The sequence below is a fragment of the Gopherus flavomarginatus genome, chromosome 8 (genome assembly GCF_025201925.1).
Source record: "Gopherus flavomarginatus isolate rGopFla2 chromosome 8, rGopFla2.mat.asm, whole genome shotgun sequence".
In the NCBI taxonomy this organism is placed as follows: domain Eukaryota; kingdom Metazoa; phylum Chordata; order Testudines; family Testudinidae; genus Gopherus; species Gopherus flavomarginatus.
The window spans coordinates 40,474,172-40,490,282 of record NC_066624.1 but is presented as its reverse complement, the minus strand read 5'-3'; the positions used below and the strand labels follow the sequence as shown (position 1 = coordinate 40,490,282).

The following is a 16,111-nucleotide window of genomic DNA, read 5'->3' as shown; positions in this document are numbered from 1 at the left end:
AGCCCATCAATGCTTGCAGACTATTGCTGGACAGTGACAAGAGATGCTCCATTTAATGAATATAAGAGACAAGCCAAGAAGCGCCGAGTAGACACTGAATAGGACTAAACTATGCACATAATAGTTTTTTTGCCTTTTGTTTCATAATAAATTTTATTTATATAACCCTTTTGCTGATTTTTAAAGTGTTACATAAACAGGACAGGTGAAATATTATCATGTAAAGCAACCATAAACACATGAAAAGACCTAGGTTTACAATTTATGATTAAAACTCTACTATCTACACAATATACATAGACTTAAAATGTAAAAACTTAAATATCTTAGAAACAATAGCCAATCAGTTGTTTTAATTGTCATATTTGAATTCAGCACATCAAAATACATAATAAATATCACATTTTATCTCTGAAGCAGACGACTTCTCAAAAATTGTAGACCAGTGGGTAATTGATGCCTATATAAGACAAAGCCTGAATTTTGGGATTGTCCCTATAAAATTGGGACATCTGGTCACCCTATCCCAGTGATTTCAGTGAGGAGGCCAAGGGAATGTCATACCAGAAATTGATCAATTGTGTCAACCTCAGTAGATCCAGATACCTGGATCTAGTGGTTCCCAAGTGCACTGTTTCTGGTTTGCTTCACAACAATGACCTGCAAACCTGCTTGAGAAAAGTTTATTTTTGTCCTAGATAAAATTTCAAAATCTTTTCTTTTTCATTTTCATCAGAAATGTTCTTTGAATTTTTTTGGGTTTGTCAAAAACTCCGAAACTATTTTTTTTCCTTTTGGTATCTGAAAGACAAAAACTTTTCAGAGTTCTTTGGTTTTTGTTTGTTTGTTTTGTTTTGTTTTGTTTTTACAAAAACCTGAACATTTTCAATGAACAAGTACATTTTGTTTTGATGAAAAATTCCAGTTTGCTGAAAGCCATTCTTCATCAAAAAATATTGCAATGGAAAATTTTCATTGTGATCTAGGTTCTTCTTAAGACAACTTTAGCCTTGGTCTAGCTCCATTACCTGCAGTGTCCATCAGCCATGCCTTCTAGTGAAGCCATAGGAACCTTTCTTGACCATCTGAATTCTCAACAGAGTTATTTGGAGTCTCTAAAACCCCTTCTGTTCTGGCTCCTTTCTGTGTATATTAAACAACTGCAGACTTTCACCACCAGTTGCAATAGTTCAACAATGAACTTCTAAACTGAATGAAAACACTTTCTTGAGTCCTTTTATTATCAGTCCCCTCCATGTGTGCCGCAAGTACTTTAGTGTCACTGGTGCTGTTATAATGGTTGCTGTGCGCCACCCTTGAATCAGCTGCATGTTAATGTTGAGGTGAGGTGATGATAGGACCACATTATGTCCTGCTGCTCCATGGATTCACAAGGACGTGTGCGGGAGGAGAGTGGGGCAGCGTGCTCGCGGAGTCCCTGATACACAATCCCCTCCTCTGCACAGCAGCAGGACACAATCACAGTCCCTGCCCTTCCCAAAGTGCGGGGTCTTTATCACTGTGCCTTCTTGGAGAACCATAATGGAGTATAAAGAAGTGGAACTGTGGCCTAAAGATACCCCTACTTCATTAGCCAGTCCATGTGGCCGGCATGCTTAGGGGCGTATGTTGTACCTTGCTGTAGTAGAAAGCACATTGCCCTGAATTCCACAGAGCTCAGGAAGGTAATGAAGAGCTGTGCCCAGTTCTTCCCAGGTTTTTAACTCTCTGAAGTGCTTTGATGGTTTGTCTATCCCTAGTAACCATATAGCACATGGAGATTCTGAATGTATAATCCATCAGCTTTGCAATAAGGTCCACGATGCAACCTCTGGCATTGCTAGAACGAGGTGTTAATGATCTCTCTGGACACAATGCATAGGCACACAAATGTACAGGACTGTGATAGATTTTCTAGATGGCAATTAGTGGATAAAGGTGAACTTGGTCGGTCGGACTCAGTTTGCAAATTGGGGAAGGTGGCAACAATTGAGTACAACCTGTTCTCTCCATACCCAAAGCCCTGCTGCCGAGAGATCTGCTAGGAGTCAGCATTTTGAAACTGTAGTCTTTAGCGGATATGGGACAAGATGCTGCAGCAGCTGATCCATGCTGGATCCTCAGTAGATGTGTGTTTATGATGACGGCCTATGTTTGTCTCGTAGGTTAACCATTCACGCTGAGTGTCCCATGCACCTGGAGGACTTCCCAATGGACGTGCATGCCTGCCCGCTGAAATTTGGGAGCTGTAAGTGCCTAGTTCAACCTTCTTAAAGGGGGAAGGGCACAAGTACAGTTTTGTGTGACCATATGCTGGTAGCTTATTTATTTAATGGAACCCTTCAGTCAGGTATTTTAGATGGCATTATTATTAATCATACAGCACCCACACATTTGCCAGGTGCTCCATATAATGTTATCAAACTGTGCTGTGCATGCAGTTCCCACTGTGGTCCATAGGAGCTGTTTGTGTGCATCTGCAGGTAATTTGGACTCCAGGGATGGGTAAGTGACCCCGGGTCTCACTGTAAGGTTACCAAGCTAGTACGGGGACAAACAGCTTCACTCACCTCTCTCTGGCTTGGGTAAGCAGTGCTCCTCCCACAACTCTCTGTCCCACAGAGCTGGAGGCATTTCTCTGATGAAACCTTTGTCCGTAGGATTTATTGAACTATTGAACTCCTAAGCTGTCAGACTCCAAGCTTGTTGACAGGGTCCCCAGCTCCAGAGTACCTGCCAGCTGAGCTGTCCTAGAGCTGGGGCTCTGTTCCCTCTTGTGGAGAATTCTGAAATTGGTTGTTTTCATTCCCAGTCAGAACAAAACCAAATTGTGAAAAATCTAAATCCTCCATGAAACAGAATCACCTTCCTCTGCACAGCTCTACGCAGAGCCACCACTTCCTTGCCTAGTAAGCAGAGAGCTGCCTGTCTGGTTCAATCTACTTTAACCCTTTTGAGTTACCTATTCCCAACTAAACAAAACAGTGTCCTGGATGGACACTCCAGGAGAAAAGAGACTCAGAGAAAAGCAGCTTGCTCTGGGACAAGGGTAGCTAACCCTGCATCTGCTCCTACACCAGCAAAGCCTAGAATCCGCTCTGCAATCTCAGATCCCATCGCAGGCCTGGAGGGAGAGGGCAGTGGAAGGAGACTCTCACACACATTTGCGGCAGGCTCCTGCAATGGCGGAGTTTCTTTTTTATTTTTTTAAGTATTTCAGTATCTGAATGATGGGAGTGTTGAAATAAGAAGCAGAGAGCTTGTAAAACTGGCTGTGATTATGATCTGTATCCATACGGCACCCATCAGCACAGTGTCTGAGCACAAGGCTCATTCGTTCAACAGAATGGCATCAAAACCCCACCTATACCCCCATGAAGAGTGTACCCTCAGCAAATCCCCCCACAGACCAGGAAGCTGGTCACCACATAGTTGTAAGGAGTTTAGGCTTGGTCAGATCTGAGGCTTAAAGGGCTTCTACAGTGTCCCTTTAACTCACCAGACATATTCTTTAAAGACTCAGCAGAACTCAGCTCAGGTTCCTGAGGATCCTGGCAAGCTGGATGGCTCATTGCCGATCTCTTGTCTCTATGCCACTTTCTAGCGGTGGCAGCCTTCCCAGTGGCTGCAAGGCAGAGCGCTCCCTCGAAAGCAAGGAGCCAAGCTTTGCATAGCAGCTTTCACTTTTCATCAACCAACCAACCCCCATGTGCACATTGTTCCAAGGACTAGAAGTGAAATGAGTTTGAAGGTTTCTCTGTGTTCCCTAGGAGATGTATGTGCACATTGTCATGCCATCCTGCAGTGACTCGAGAGCATGAGTGCCAAGACTGTTAGGAACCAGGGCACAATCCTCAAACTGGTTGTGAGTTCTACAGCTCTCAGCTGCCACAGGCAGTGGCTGAGGGGGACCCTGAAGCTGTCAACTGCAGCGGTGGCAGGTGCCGGACTCCCCCCGCCCCTCACACAGCAGGACTCAAACTCTTATCCCCCCTGTCAGCCCCATTTTGTCTGGGTTATTTTTAGCAAAAGTCAGGGACAGGCCATGGGCTTCTGTGAATTTTTGTTTATTGCCCATGACCTGTCCCTGACTTTTGCTAAAAATAACCCAGACAAAATCTTAGCCTGTCTCATAGCCAATCCTATAATAAACTATATAAAGATTTGTTGTATGGAGTATTGTTGTAGAGACAAGGTGGGTGAGGTGATCTCTTTTATTGGTCCAACTTCTGTTGGGGTGAGTGACAAGCTTTTGAGTTTACTCAGAGCTCTTCTTCAAGTCTGAGAAATGTACTCACAGGACACTCTAGTACAGGGGTGGGAAAACTACAGCCCGCAGGCTGCTTCTGGCCCATCAGATGTTTTTATCTAACCCTTGAGCTCCCGCCAGGGAGTGGGGTCAGGGGCTTATCCTGCTCGGCTCACCCAGTGCTCTCCAGCCCCGGACTCACAATTCCCTTGATGAGCACCAGCTTCCAGCATGCAGAGCCACACTGTGGAGGTGCGACTTCACCGCTCTGTTTCCAGGAGTGGAAGCCCGCCCCTACATGGCAGCCCCCCACCACACAGCACTGTGCCCAATCCCCTTCCAGTCTCCTACAGCTCCACACTTGAGATCCTCGAAACCGGCCAGGGGCCACACCTGTCCCAGCTAAGGTGCCTCCAGCCGTGGCAGTGCCTGGTGCACCTGTCTTGATGTTACTGCCAGCAGGGCCCCTAGGAGTCCCCAGTAATGTCCCTGTAGAGCCCCCCTCCGGCCCCCATGCCACACCTCATGAGTCCCCCCTCCCTCCACCTCGGTAACATCCCTTATAGAACCCACCATGCTACATCCCACAGAGTCTTTCCCCCACCCCACTGGGCATTCATGGCCTGTCATACCATTTGCTCACCCAGATATGGCCCTCAGGCCAAAAAGTGTGCCCACCCCTGCTCTACTACGCTCTGAGTACGTTTCCCAGACTTAAAGAAGAGCTCTGTGTAAGCTCAAAAGCTTGCCGCTCTCCCCAACAGACCTTGTCTCTCAACATATAAAGATTTATTAAATAGGAAAAGGAAACAAGAGAGTTATTTACAAGGTTAAAGAAGGTAAATATATAAACACAAATGAGTTACAATCTTAAGTTTCACAACGTAATAGACGCTAGGCAAGCTGTTTGTGACCTTTAGGGCTAACCCAGGCTAAACGCTAGGGAGCTCTAGCTTATACCTAGTAAACCTTGTCCCCAAGAGTCCAAGCAGCAGAGAGATCCTGTTCTGTTCCGTCTTGTCACAGGTTTTTATTCCTCTCCTCATTTGTGCTCTTAGTGACCAACACAGCTGACAGGAGGAAACCATTTGCATGACTCATCTTTATGTGGGGGAAAGGCAAAACAAACATCTTTGGTCCTCTTTAATGTTCCACAATAGTCTGTCTGGTGTCCATGGACCTTCCCTGTTGGGCAGGACTTAACACCTTCTGTTGGAGACCAGCGCTTCACGCTGGTTAATGTCTCTCTGCTGCCTGATGATTTACACAGTCACAGGGGCTTACAACACAATGGCTCAAATATTGCCTTACAATATGGGGATATATATGTTGTAGATGAGATTAATGCATGCAGCAACTTACAAGCATTCAATGAAGTCTAAACACTAAACTCATTCTTATAACTCTAACACCTATTTTGACAACACTAGCACACAGGTGAGCCAGGCCGATTTCAGCCATGTGTTTGTCAGTGATCCATTGAGACATGGCGTGAGCTGGCACCTGGTCTGCCAGCATCACATGCATCAGAGAAATACCATGCAGTCTGGCTCAAAGTAGGACATCTGTGCCAGGGATGCTCAAGACTAGGGCAGCAGAGGATGCCGCAGGAGTTGTGCCACTTATGGTCCTGATTTGGACTGGGCTGCCCCACATTGTGCAAAGAAGATATTAAACAGACCAGAAATATCTTCAGGGCTTTAAACGGACCCAAAATATCTGTGCCACTGCTACGTGACACAAGGAATGCCTTTGTCCCAGAGGACGACTGTTATAGACTTGACAACCTTGTTTGCATGCAGGATAACACGGAGGAAGATGGTGGGGGTAGATGTCCAGCACTGAAATAACAGGTGGGCTTTCTAGTCTAAGGTTAAGATGCATGGACTGTGGGGATCCAGGACTGCAATAAAAAGAGGTGCTACGGATCAGGATGCCGGTGCACTGTCAGATGTGGGAGAAGGGCAGGCTTGGAAAAGCAAAGCGCTGCTGGTCAGGTTGAAGATGCATTAGCTGAGCTGCACTGGAAGTGCTTACACAGCACCGTTATGCACACAGAAACGTCGCCCATTCATCAAAATCATCCTTTTATTTCTTAACAGTTAACAGGTTTGCCAAAAGAGAAAATGCAGTCATGGCTTTTCTTTTTTAATTAAACAAATCATTGAATTTTCAACCCACAATGTCCCACAAAACTTAGGCTGGAATTTGACCCATCATCGATCCTGCAGAAAAATATCCTGGTCTCATTTTGGGTCTTGTAGGGGAAACCTAGAGAAAGGGGAAGAGTTAAAAATCTCGTCAGTGTCCTTTCCCAGCGTCTGTTTAGCAGACTTCTGCGGTAGATGTGTAGACGTGATCACCGCAGGGAGCTGCAGTCAGGGGGTGGATTAAAGCAGGAATCTTGCCATCTGGCCCTTATGGTACAGCTAATGGCCTCTGGCTGGCTGGGAGGGTCTCTGGTTCTGAACACCCATGTCAGGGAACTTGCATCACAAACTGTGCCTTGGAGCTGTCTGCAGGTATGCACCTCGTTGCCTGCAACCTCCCTCCACCTTCCAGGAGAACTCAGGCCCATTAGCTGTCTTTTTTGAGGGGACAGGGATTTGAGATAGACTTGAGCTGCAAGTTCTTTCCCTAGTGCGAGGAAAGGAGCAGGTGGCAGTGAAGTACATAGGACCAGGAGCAGCGCCAGGGTTTTTGGCACCCTAGGCGGGGGTCCTTCCGCGTTCCCGGTCATTGGCTGCAATTATGCGGCGGGGGGGTCCTTCCGTGGCTCCCAGTCTTCAGGGCACTTTGGCGACAAGTCCCGGAGCGAGTGAAGGACCCACCGCAGAATTGCCACCGAAAACCCGGAGCGCAGAAGGACCCCCTGCCGCCGAATTGCCGCGAGGGTGGCAAAATGCCACCCCTCCAAATCCTAGCGCCCTAGGCAACTGCCTAGGTCACCTAAATGGAAGCGCCGTCCCTGCATGGGACTCCACTTCTCTTTACCCTCCAGTGAAACAGCTAGCAACTCCCCTGCTGAGCCAGGGGGACTCACTGGCTTACTGCAGGAGGAAAGGAGGTGGGAGGTTAAAAGAGAGCAGAGTTATCAGCATATTGCAAGTCTCATGATATTTGGTGTTTTTCTTCAAGTGCCAGCTCCTGGAGTCCTGTGATTTTGCAAAAAACCTCAGCTATATTTTTTTTTCAATAAGGCCATTTCTAGTCCACCTGATTGAGGTGAAAATCTTGAAAATGTGACTCTCTAAACACTCCTGCCCCAGAGGGCAAATGCAAAGAATCCAAAATGTATTGTTTTGTGTATAAGCTCATGATTTTAAAGACAATCTCATGGTTCTTTGGAGTCTGACTCATGATTTTTGAATGCTGCAGGGTTGGAAATAGTGAGAAAGCAAGCATGTGAGTATGTATAAGTGTGAGTGGGGGTGTTTATGTGTGCAAGTGTAAGGGGGGAGTGCAGGTGGGGATGGTGTGAACGTGAGTATGTTTGTGAGTGGGGTGGGAGGGTTGAAGGTGTGTGTGAGCACATGGGGAGACTGACGGAGGGGAGAGGTGCATGGAGACAGTAACCAGGCAAGTAGCTGGAGCACCACTTTGTTCTTGCACAGTACCACCTCTCTCAGTAATTTTGCAGTCTCCTGCGGGACTGTCTCTTCTGCAACTTGCAGGCAGCCGCTTCCAGTGTCCAGTCCCTGTAGCTAACTCCTGGGGAGGATGACTGGCAAGCTGGTGGGGGAGCCTGTGATCATGCAAATGTGGGGGCAGAATAGAGGAGAGAAAACTTTCTCAAGAGCCGGTTTTTCACATGCACTGGGGGAGCTTAATGGCAGCTGTCAAGAGCTGCAGGCTGGTGAGTGTGAAGCGATCTCTGCCTTTTTCTTCTCACCCTGGTAAGAAATGACCTAACGTTCAGCAGAAAGTATACACACCCCTCCAGTGGCTGGAGCCCAGCACCCCTTAGATCCTCAGCTTATTAGACTAATTATCCCTGACCAATGTGCTGGTGACTGTGGGTTACAGAGGGCCCCGATGGAGCAGTGGCATGGATACTGAGCACTGCAAAGGACAGAGTGGAGCCCAGTTGTTTGCTCAGCTGCCTGCCTGGGGAGGGAAGATGGAGGACTGAGGAGAGGGAGGAAGCTCAGAAGCTCTTTGAGGAGAAAGTCCATGCCATTTGTATGTGGCATGGGCCTCATTTAATAAAGGGGGCAGATTTTCAAAAGCATGGATGGAGTTAGGAGCAAAGAAGCTTCTGTATGCAGAATAGCTGTGATTTGGGAAACCCAGGCCTGCCAGATCCAGATTCTTTTTCTGATGCAGCCCAATGGATATCTAAAGCGGATGCTAGAGCAGAGAGCAACAGCTAGCTCTCCATGTTCCAATGTGTTCAGAAATGACAAGTCACTGCCAGGTAGGTCAGAACGTTAAAGGGGAGTGCACTGCTCCTTAAAGTGTCCTTCGACCCCTCCCTAAACTCTAAACATCCGGCAGGCAGCCCTGACTTTGGTTATATGATTAACTGTTTCCAAAGTCATCTTGGTGGTTAGATATAACTGGCCATATTATTCGCTGTGGCTCCTCTGAAGATGCACTGGAGCTAAATGTGGCCCCAGATCTTTGGTATTTTTTAGGCTGGTCAGAAGCATGACCTCCTTCCTCTTCCTCCTCTGCAGATGCCTACACAAAGACAGAGGTGATCTACTCCTGGACACTGGGGAAGGATAAATCAGTGGAAGTAGCCAAAGGTGGATCTCGCCTGAATCAGTATGACCTCCTGGGCCATGTGGTTGGAACAGAGACAGTCCGATCCAGTACAGGTACTGGAGTGAGGTGGGGCTGGAAGTGGACATAAGAGCTGTGTGCGCTATCCGGTGGGGTGTTCCCATGTGATTTGAATGTATGTTTTTGTTGTGGTTGGGTCCATCATGTCTGCAAAGTAAATGGGAGCCACAGGGGGTATCTCAGTCAAAGGCAGAACTTCTAGTGATACCCAGTGACACTTGCAGGCAGTGGATCATATCCAAGGATAGCATGGCCAGCATCACAGTCGCCTTAGATTCAAGCTGGGGTAATGGGAGATGGAGCTATTCTAGCAGTTCAGGCTATGCATGAGCATCACAACACTCCTTAACACCACGCTGTGTTCTTGTTGTTGGACAGAGCAGAGGGAGGTTTTGAAGGATAAGCAGCGCAGCACCCCATAAGAAGAAGCTGGCCTGGTGAGAGAGGGAACATTCCTAGGTTATGATGGGACAAAATCTCCAGCTGCACAGGGTCACCTGATGTGACACTCAGCTGTTCGAGTGGACACAGCATGTCCATGCTATGAAGGAGAGCTCCATAACATGATGCTGGTGCTCAGGAACCATTGTACCGAGTGCCATAAAAATGCTAGGAAGACTGGAGGATAGAATATATCCAGGATTTTCAGGATCCTACCCCAGCATTGTAGAGCTTATCTTCCTATTCTGGGGTGTTTGTAGATGGAGCATATCCACGCTATGAGCTACCACACAGCATCTGCAGTAGCGGAGACACCTCCTCATATTTTGTTGGGCAATGGAGCAGGAGAGGAAGTGTCAGGGGAGGTTTTCATAGGCACAAATGTCAGTTAGGCGCCCAACTGCCATTCACTTGCATTGGCAGACAGGTGTCTTTCTGCCCACTCCCATTGAAAACCAATGGGATTCTGACAGGTAACAGCCACGTGTGCCTTTGGAACTCTCTCGCCTTGCCCGGCTGCTTCTCATCACCTGGGGGTGCAGCTGAATTGGCTGAACTTTCAGTATCCCGAAGAGTGTCACTCTGATTTTCACTGAATTTTCTTCAGCAAATATTACATCAGTTGCAGATGTCACAACCAAATGTTTTCTGTTTAATGACCAATACTAATCATCTCTCTCTCTCCCCATCTGCCGCTCCTCCCTTTCCCCTGTGAATTCAGGTACAGAGAGCTGCAGTTACCCCATGTGTGTCTCTTCTAACTTTCTCCTTTTGTGTGTGTGTGCGCCAGTAGTTCTAGGATATTTCCTCTCTGTTGCACTTGTTGTTAATTATATCCATCTTTAACAGCTCATATCGCCTCCCTTGAGGACATGTGGGGAGTCCAGAGAACTACATGTCATAATATTCGATCTAGTTCTGCCCTCAAGTTGTAGTAAAAATAATAACAAAGTAATAGGCTGAAATGGTATGAAATTTGCAAGAGACACCAACGCGTAATGGCTTAACAGAGCTAGCGTGGAAACAAAAGGACACCGCCATCCAGCAGTGATGGAGCCAAACTGAAGGCTTCAACATTACCCTGAGCGCTGGGGCAGAGAGAGGGGAAGGAAAATAGAGATGGCAAATAGACATAATTCACTGCCTTGCACCCCAGGCCTTGAACAACCAGCCTCCTGTCCCAACCTTCCAGATGAATGATACGGGGGAGGAGTTGGGTATTGACAGATCATAACGTCTTTTGTCAAACCATAGAGAGTACCAGACTCTTACTGTGACAAGGTACAGGTGATGCAGTCTGTAAAGCGTTACGGGGCCCTTCCTGTCACATGGCTGCGTGTGTGTGTGGGAGTATAAAAGGGAGTGGGAGCTGGTTCAGAAGAGAAGCATGTGGGAGGGGTGTGTCTTCTCCCCTCTGGGCTGGGTGAAGCAGGAAAGCCATTGGAGATTGTTGCTCAGTGGTTTTCAGTTGGTTTGCTTTCATTTTGTCAAGTCCTGAGGAAAGGGACTCTAGTGCTTGGATCTTTATATCCCTTCTCTGACTGATGATAGTTCTCACCAACGTCCACTTACCCCCATGCAAAGCAATCTCTGTTTGTACAAAGCAATCTCTATGTTTGTATACAAGAGTGACAGAGACTCCAGTTTTGTATTGCAACAAACATATACCAGTTTCATGTCATTGTGGTATGATCTACTTTATCATGAGATATCATAATACATCAGATGGTAATTTATACACATGCTGCAATATCATGTGATACAACCCTACAGGACCGAGACATTCACACGACTCACGCCCTCTGGGGATAAAAATGTTACTGTGAGATCTGGACTGAGGATTTATTGGTTCAGGCCTGGCAAGTAACAATTGTTCTGCTGCTTTCTGCTCTAACCTGCTGTCCCTCCAGGGGAATATGTCGTCATGACCACGCACTTTCACCTCAAGCGGAAGATTGGGTACTTTGTGATCCAGACGTACCTGCCCTGCATTATGACAGTCATCCTATCACAGGTTTCCTTCTGGCTTAACAGGGAGTCTGTTCCCGCCCGGACTGTATTCGGTGAGTTTCTTACACGCAGTATGCTGATGGGTGAGGGATTTCAGTGGAAGAGCAACCATGGCTGCTTAGGTAACCATATTACTGAAGGGAATGGCACCACACCTGTCTATCTGCCTGCCAGTGTCTTCTAATCTGTCTGGTGCTCTTCTCTGTGCTACGTGTTCACCTCATTTGTGAACCTTGTATTTCTTTTGTGGATACAGCATATCTCCAAAGTATCCCTAGCCCCCTGCTTGGGGGTCAGTTTAATGTGCAGGGCTGCTGAGCAGTGCTGGGGATCGTTGAAATCTGTTCTCTCTCACCTATTAATTGGTGCCTTGGGTTCATGTGAACTGTTGCCCTCTGCTGAAGCATGCTAGCCCCAGGGGCATAGGCAGGCATATGCTGTGTCTGTTGCCACCGCTCATTTTAACTTCTAAGGAGTAATGTTCGTGATGGGGGTTTTATCCTTCCTCAAACCTCTTATTAATGCCTATCTGGCGGGCAAACAGCAAGGTGGAAGTAGCCAGAATCCTGATCTCCAAAGCACTGCCAGCCTGGATTCTAATCAGCCTAACCGCTTATGTCTATGTGCCACATTGGACACAAGGGGGAAAGAGGCACCTTGAGAACAGGAGAGGCAAGGAGGGAGGCAACTCAGAATACAATGAGGATGGCTGTGAGGCAAGAAGAAAGTCAGAATGAGTAAGGAGCAAGTGTCAGAGCCTTTCTTCTGTAGCTAGCCAGTCATTACCTGAAATCTGTGAGCCTAGGAGCTAGCACTTGGGTTAAAACCTGCCCTCCGTGAAGAAAGTCATTGAGAAGGTTTACAATGCTAGCGGAATCTACCTTTGGTCTTGTGTTCCCTCTAGTCAGGATTGAGGCCTAGGTGCAATTTGGAGGCAGCATTGCTGCTGGTTTTCTCTGGGCAGTGGATCGAGTTCAGGTGCCCTGGATAACACTGTTAGCTCTCTGACTGATCATGGATGTTGTTGACCTGTTGGCAGAACCCAGCAGAAATGAATGTAATTTGATTGTCCAGCAGCCCCTCACATAAACAGAACATTCTGTTGTTTCTCCTATTTAATAGATTTTACTGTGCTTGGTGGGGAGTGTTTTTTGCTGGAAATATGACTAATTTAGATTGTGAGCTCCATTCCTTCCCTGTGTTTCCCACAGCACCCTACACACCATTAGTGTTCCTCAGAATAGCCCATCGTGCAGCCATTGGAATCAGTGAGAAAACCCCAAGTGATGCAAATCAGTGCTGAGTAACAGAGCAGGGCAGCAAATAGTTTTCTTGAAGATTTTCAAGACATCAAAAAGTTTTCCAGTCCCAATGGGGATGAAAACTCAGAATATTGACAATTTTCATGAACCAAAAATGTTTTTAAAAAATCAATTTGTGTCAGTCAGAGTGTTTTGTTTTGATAATTTCAAAATGTTTTGTTTCAGTTCTGACCTTTTCCCTCTTTTAAAAATGAAAAGATTTTCAACACAAAAAAACTGAAATTTTCCATTTCAACAATATTGACACTTTTCCCCCCCAAATTTTTCAAGTCAGTGCATTCATCAGAACTGACCCTGTTTCACGGAAACAGTTTGGGTTTCAAAGTATTGGTATTCTTCAGCGAAAAACTGTCTGTCAACAAATTCCTGATCAGCTCTCCTGAATAATGACAAGAATCTAGATACTGATAAGCCAGTTACACAGAACTGGCTTTGAGACATAACAGGTGAATATGGGGAAGAGGGCTATGGGTCTGCCTACACAGCTTGTACTGCTGATTACACTCCTGGTCCGACCTGTGCATGTGCTGATCCCTGGGCTGAGTCAATAGGACTGAGCCTTAAACTGATTGTCATTATTTTTGTTTCTTTACGCAATATCTTTTCACTTTGCTGTCAGAGGCGAGAGGTCGGGCCAGAGTTACAAATATATTATGAACTATTTTAAAATGAATTCCTCCTTCACTCACTTGCCAAGGCCTGAGACCAGGGTCTCCTCATTCCCTCTACAACATTGCTGGTATTAGAGAGGGCTCCATTTAAGCATGACGGGTGGAGATGGCAGTCTGCTAGAGCTAGAGAGGGCTGAGCCCCCCAAATCTATCCACCTCACCATCTCACCAGCTGCCTGGCTGCCCCCGGGCACATGCCCATTTCTGCAGTCAGTCCCAATGCATGCCATGTGATGCTGCAGGGGGCGCCTTGAGCCAACTGGCTGGAGTGGGAGCCTGGCCCAGGCCAGCACCAAAGGTCAGAATGGATTCACCGCTGCCCAGGCTCGTTCTCCAATCCCTGGGCCCAGATCGTGGGACGGGATGGAGCCAGGATGAATGCAGGGTGGGAGGGCTCACTCTCCAACCCCTGGGACCAGCCCCATGGGACAGGAGTGGAGCCATCTCTGCTGGGGTGAGTTCGGGGAAGGCCTGCTCTCCAGCACCCCACTCCCCACTCCCTGGATCTCCGCTGTGCACTGGGCTGGGATAGAGCTGGACCCAGCCCTTTCATCCCTCATGATATTTTAATCTCTACCTATGATGGCAGGTGAGAGCGACCTTAGATTGTGCGAGGTGTGGGGAAGACAGTAGCTATTGTCACACGCAGTAATAACAGAGACCCTTTCAACCAAGTTTTTGACCTTGTTTGTTTGCCTCCCACAGATTTCTAATAAATGAAGGATTTCAATAACATTCTTGATAAAAACATCAACTAGTGAACATCTGGCAATTGAAAGAAAAGAAAAGTGGGTTCATTTATAAGAGTTCAAAGCAAAGAAAACTTTGAAATTTAGAAAGTTCCTCCTCCGATGGGTGATATCATAAAAGTGAAGTAGGGAAGTAATAGCCTGGTAATGCACATGTATGGGAATCTGGAGGCTCTGAGAATGGATATTAGGATATGGAGTCTTTCAGTTTCAGGTTGCTGGTTCAGATCTCCATGTGTGCTGGCCTGTGTGAAATGAATTGGTTGATCTCAGTCCAGTTGCCCAGGGCCGGGTGTCCCATTGCTCACCCGTATTTTCAGTCTAAGCAGGGAGGCCAAAACTGAACAGACCATGGAGACACATCCCTTCAGAGGTTCCTCTTTGCAGATCATGCTTGAGGCAGATTGGCAAGGAGCTGTGAGGGAGCCTTGTATTACAGCTGGATGGGAAATGTTTTTTCCTGTCCCATAAAAAGTTTCAAGACCTAAAAATAAAAATAAAAAGTCAAAATCTAAAAAATGTTTGCAAACTGAAAATGCAAAAAACCTTTCGGTTCAGATTTCAATAATTTTGAAATATTTCATTTCAATTTTGCCATTTAAAAAAAACTATAAATGGCTTACATTTCAAAATGAAATCTTGTTTTGAACCAGAAAACCAGAGCTTTTCATTTCAAAAACAGCAAAATGATATCTTCTGACCATTTCAAAACTTTTTTAAAACAAATTTTTGAGTCAAAAAATTTGTTGGAACACAACCTTTCTCAGGAACAGTGTCGGTTTCAATGAATCAGTGTTTTCTGATGGGGAAAAAACATTTTCATTGCTGTGGAGAGGAGCCCACTCTCCAGGCCAGTCACTAAACTACACCCCACCTTACCAGATAAACACGTATTTATTTGTTGTGTTGAAGTGGTATGGTATGCTACGGACTCTTCTGAGAATTTCTGTGTCCACAAAAGAAATACAGGCTGCCGTATTGAACTTGAAAAAGACACGAGTTGTCACATGAATTGAAAAGCTTTGACACTGTTAACAATTTTTCATGAAGAATGTCATTCGTTTAAAAGGCCATTTTGCAATAAATAATTGCAAGAATTCTTGATAGGATGGTCCAGTGGTGAGAGCTCCAGCCTTTAAGTCTAGATACCTGGACTCTATTCCCAGCTCTGCCAGAGACTTCCTGTGTGATCTTGGGCAATCTAATTCCCCACTCTGTGCCTTGGTTTCCCTATCTGTAAAATGGGGTTAATTGTGTTTACCCACCTTTGTGAGGTTCTTTGAGGTCAGCAGATGGAAAAGATTGTATAAGTCTTAAGTGTTAGTTATTTTCTTGTGGGAGAAAGTAAGGAGGGGAGCGCAGACAGATACGTATTAAATACTCCGCAAAACACAATTTTAAATGTCCTAATAGCAGCTCCTTCACAAATGTCCAGTTAGGTCTGCCTGGCTGGCTGCATCTTACCACTGCTACCACTGTTTGCTATTTTATATGGTAGCAACCAGAAGCACCAGTGTACTAGACTCTGTACAAACACATAGTGAGATCAGCCCTGCCTCATAAAGTTTGCCATCCTAAGTAGACAAGATTTGTGAGGGGAAATTGAAGCACAGAGAGGTGAAGGGATGTGCCCAAGGTCACCCAGAAGGCCAGTAGCAGAGCCAGGATTAGAACTTAGGCCCCCTAAATCCCACATCTGGCCAAACTCATTGCTGAGGTAAGTGGGCATAGGACCAGTGAAATCAGTGGGGCTAGCCCTACCTGCGCCTTTGGTGCATTTGGTCCATGGGTGTGATGGCATCTCTCCCTGGGAGGTCAAAGAGAGAGTGGGAAGAGAGAGCTCATTGACCAGGCACACAAACATGGCGGCATGTTTTGACA

The 16,111-nt window shown here is 46.4% G+C and overlaps 1 protein-coding gene across 2 annotated transcripts in view; it reads left to right on the top strand.

Moving 5' to 3' along the window:
* Window positions 1–16,111, top strand: part of GABRA3 (gamma-aminobutyric acid type A receptor subunit alpha3) — a 135,648-nt gene that overhangs the window by 104,896 nt on the left and 14,641 nt on the right. For both annotated transcript variants that reach the window (XM_050964357.1, XM_050964358.1), the window contains 3 exons: window positions 2,166–2,248; window positions 8,929–9,072; window positions 11,389–11,541. In XM_050964357.1, the coding sequence (XP_050820314.1) occupies window positions 2,166–2,248; window positions 8,929–9,072; window positions 11,389–11,541 (380 nt within the window). The remainder of the gene's footprint in view (window positions 1–2,165; window positions 2,249–8,928; window positions 9,073–11,388; window positions 11,542–16,111) is intronic.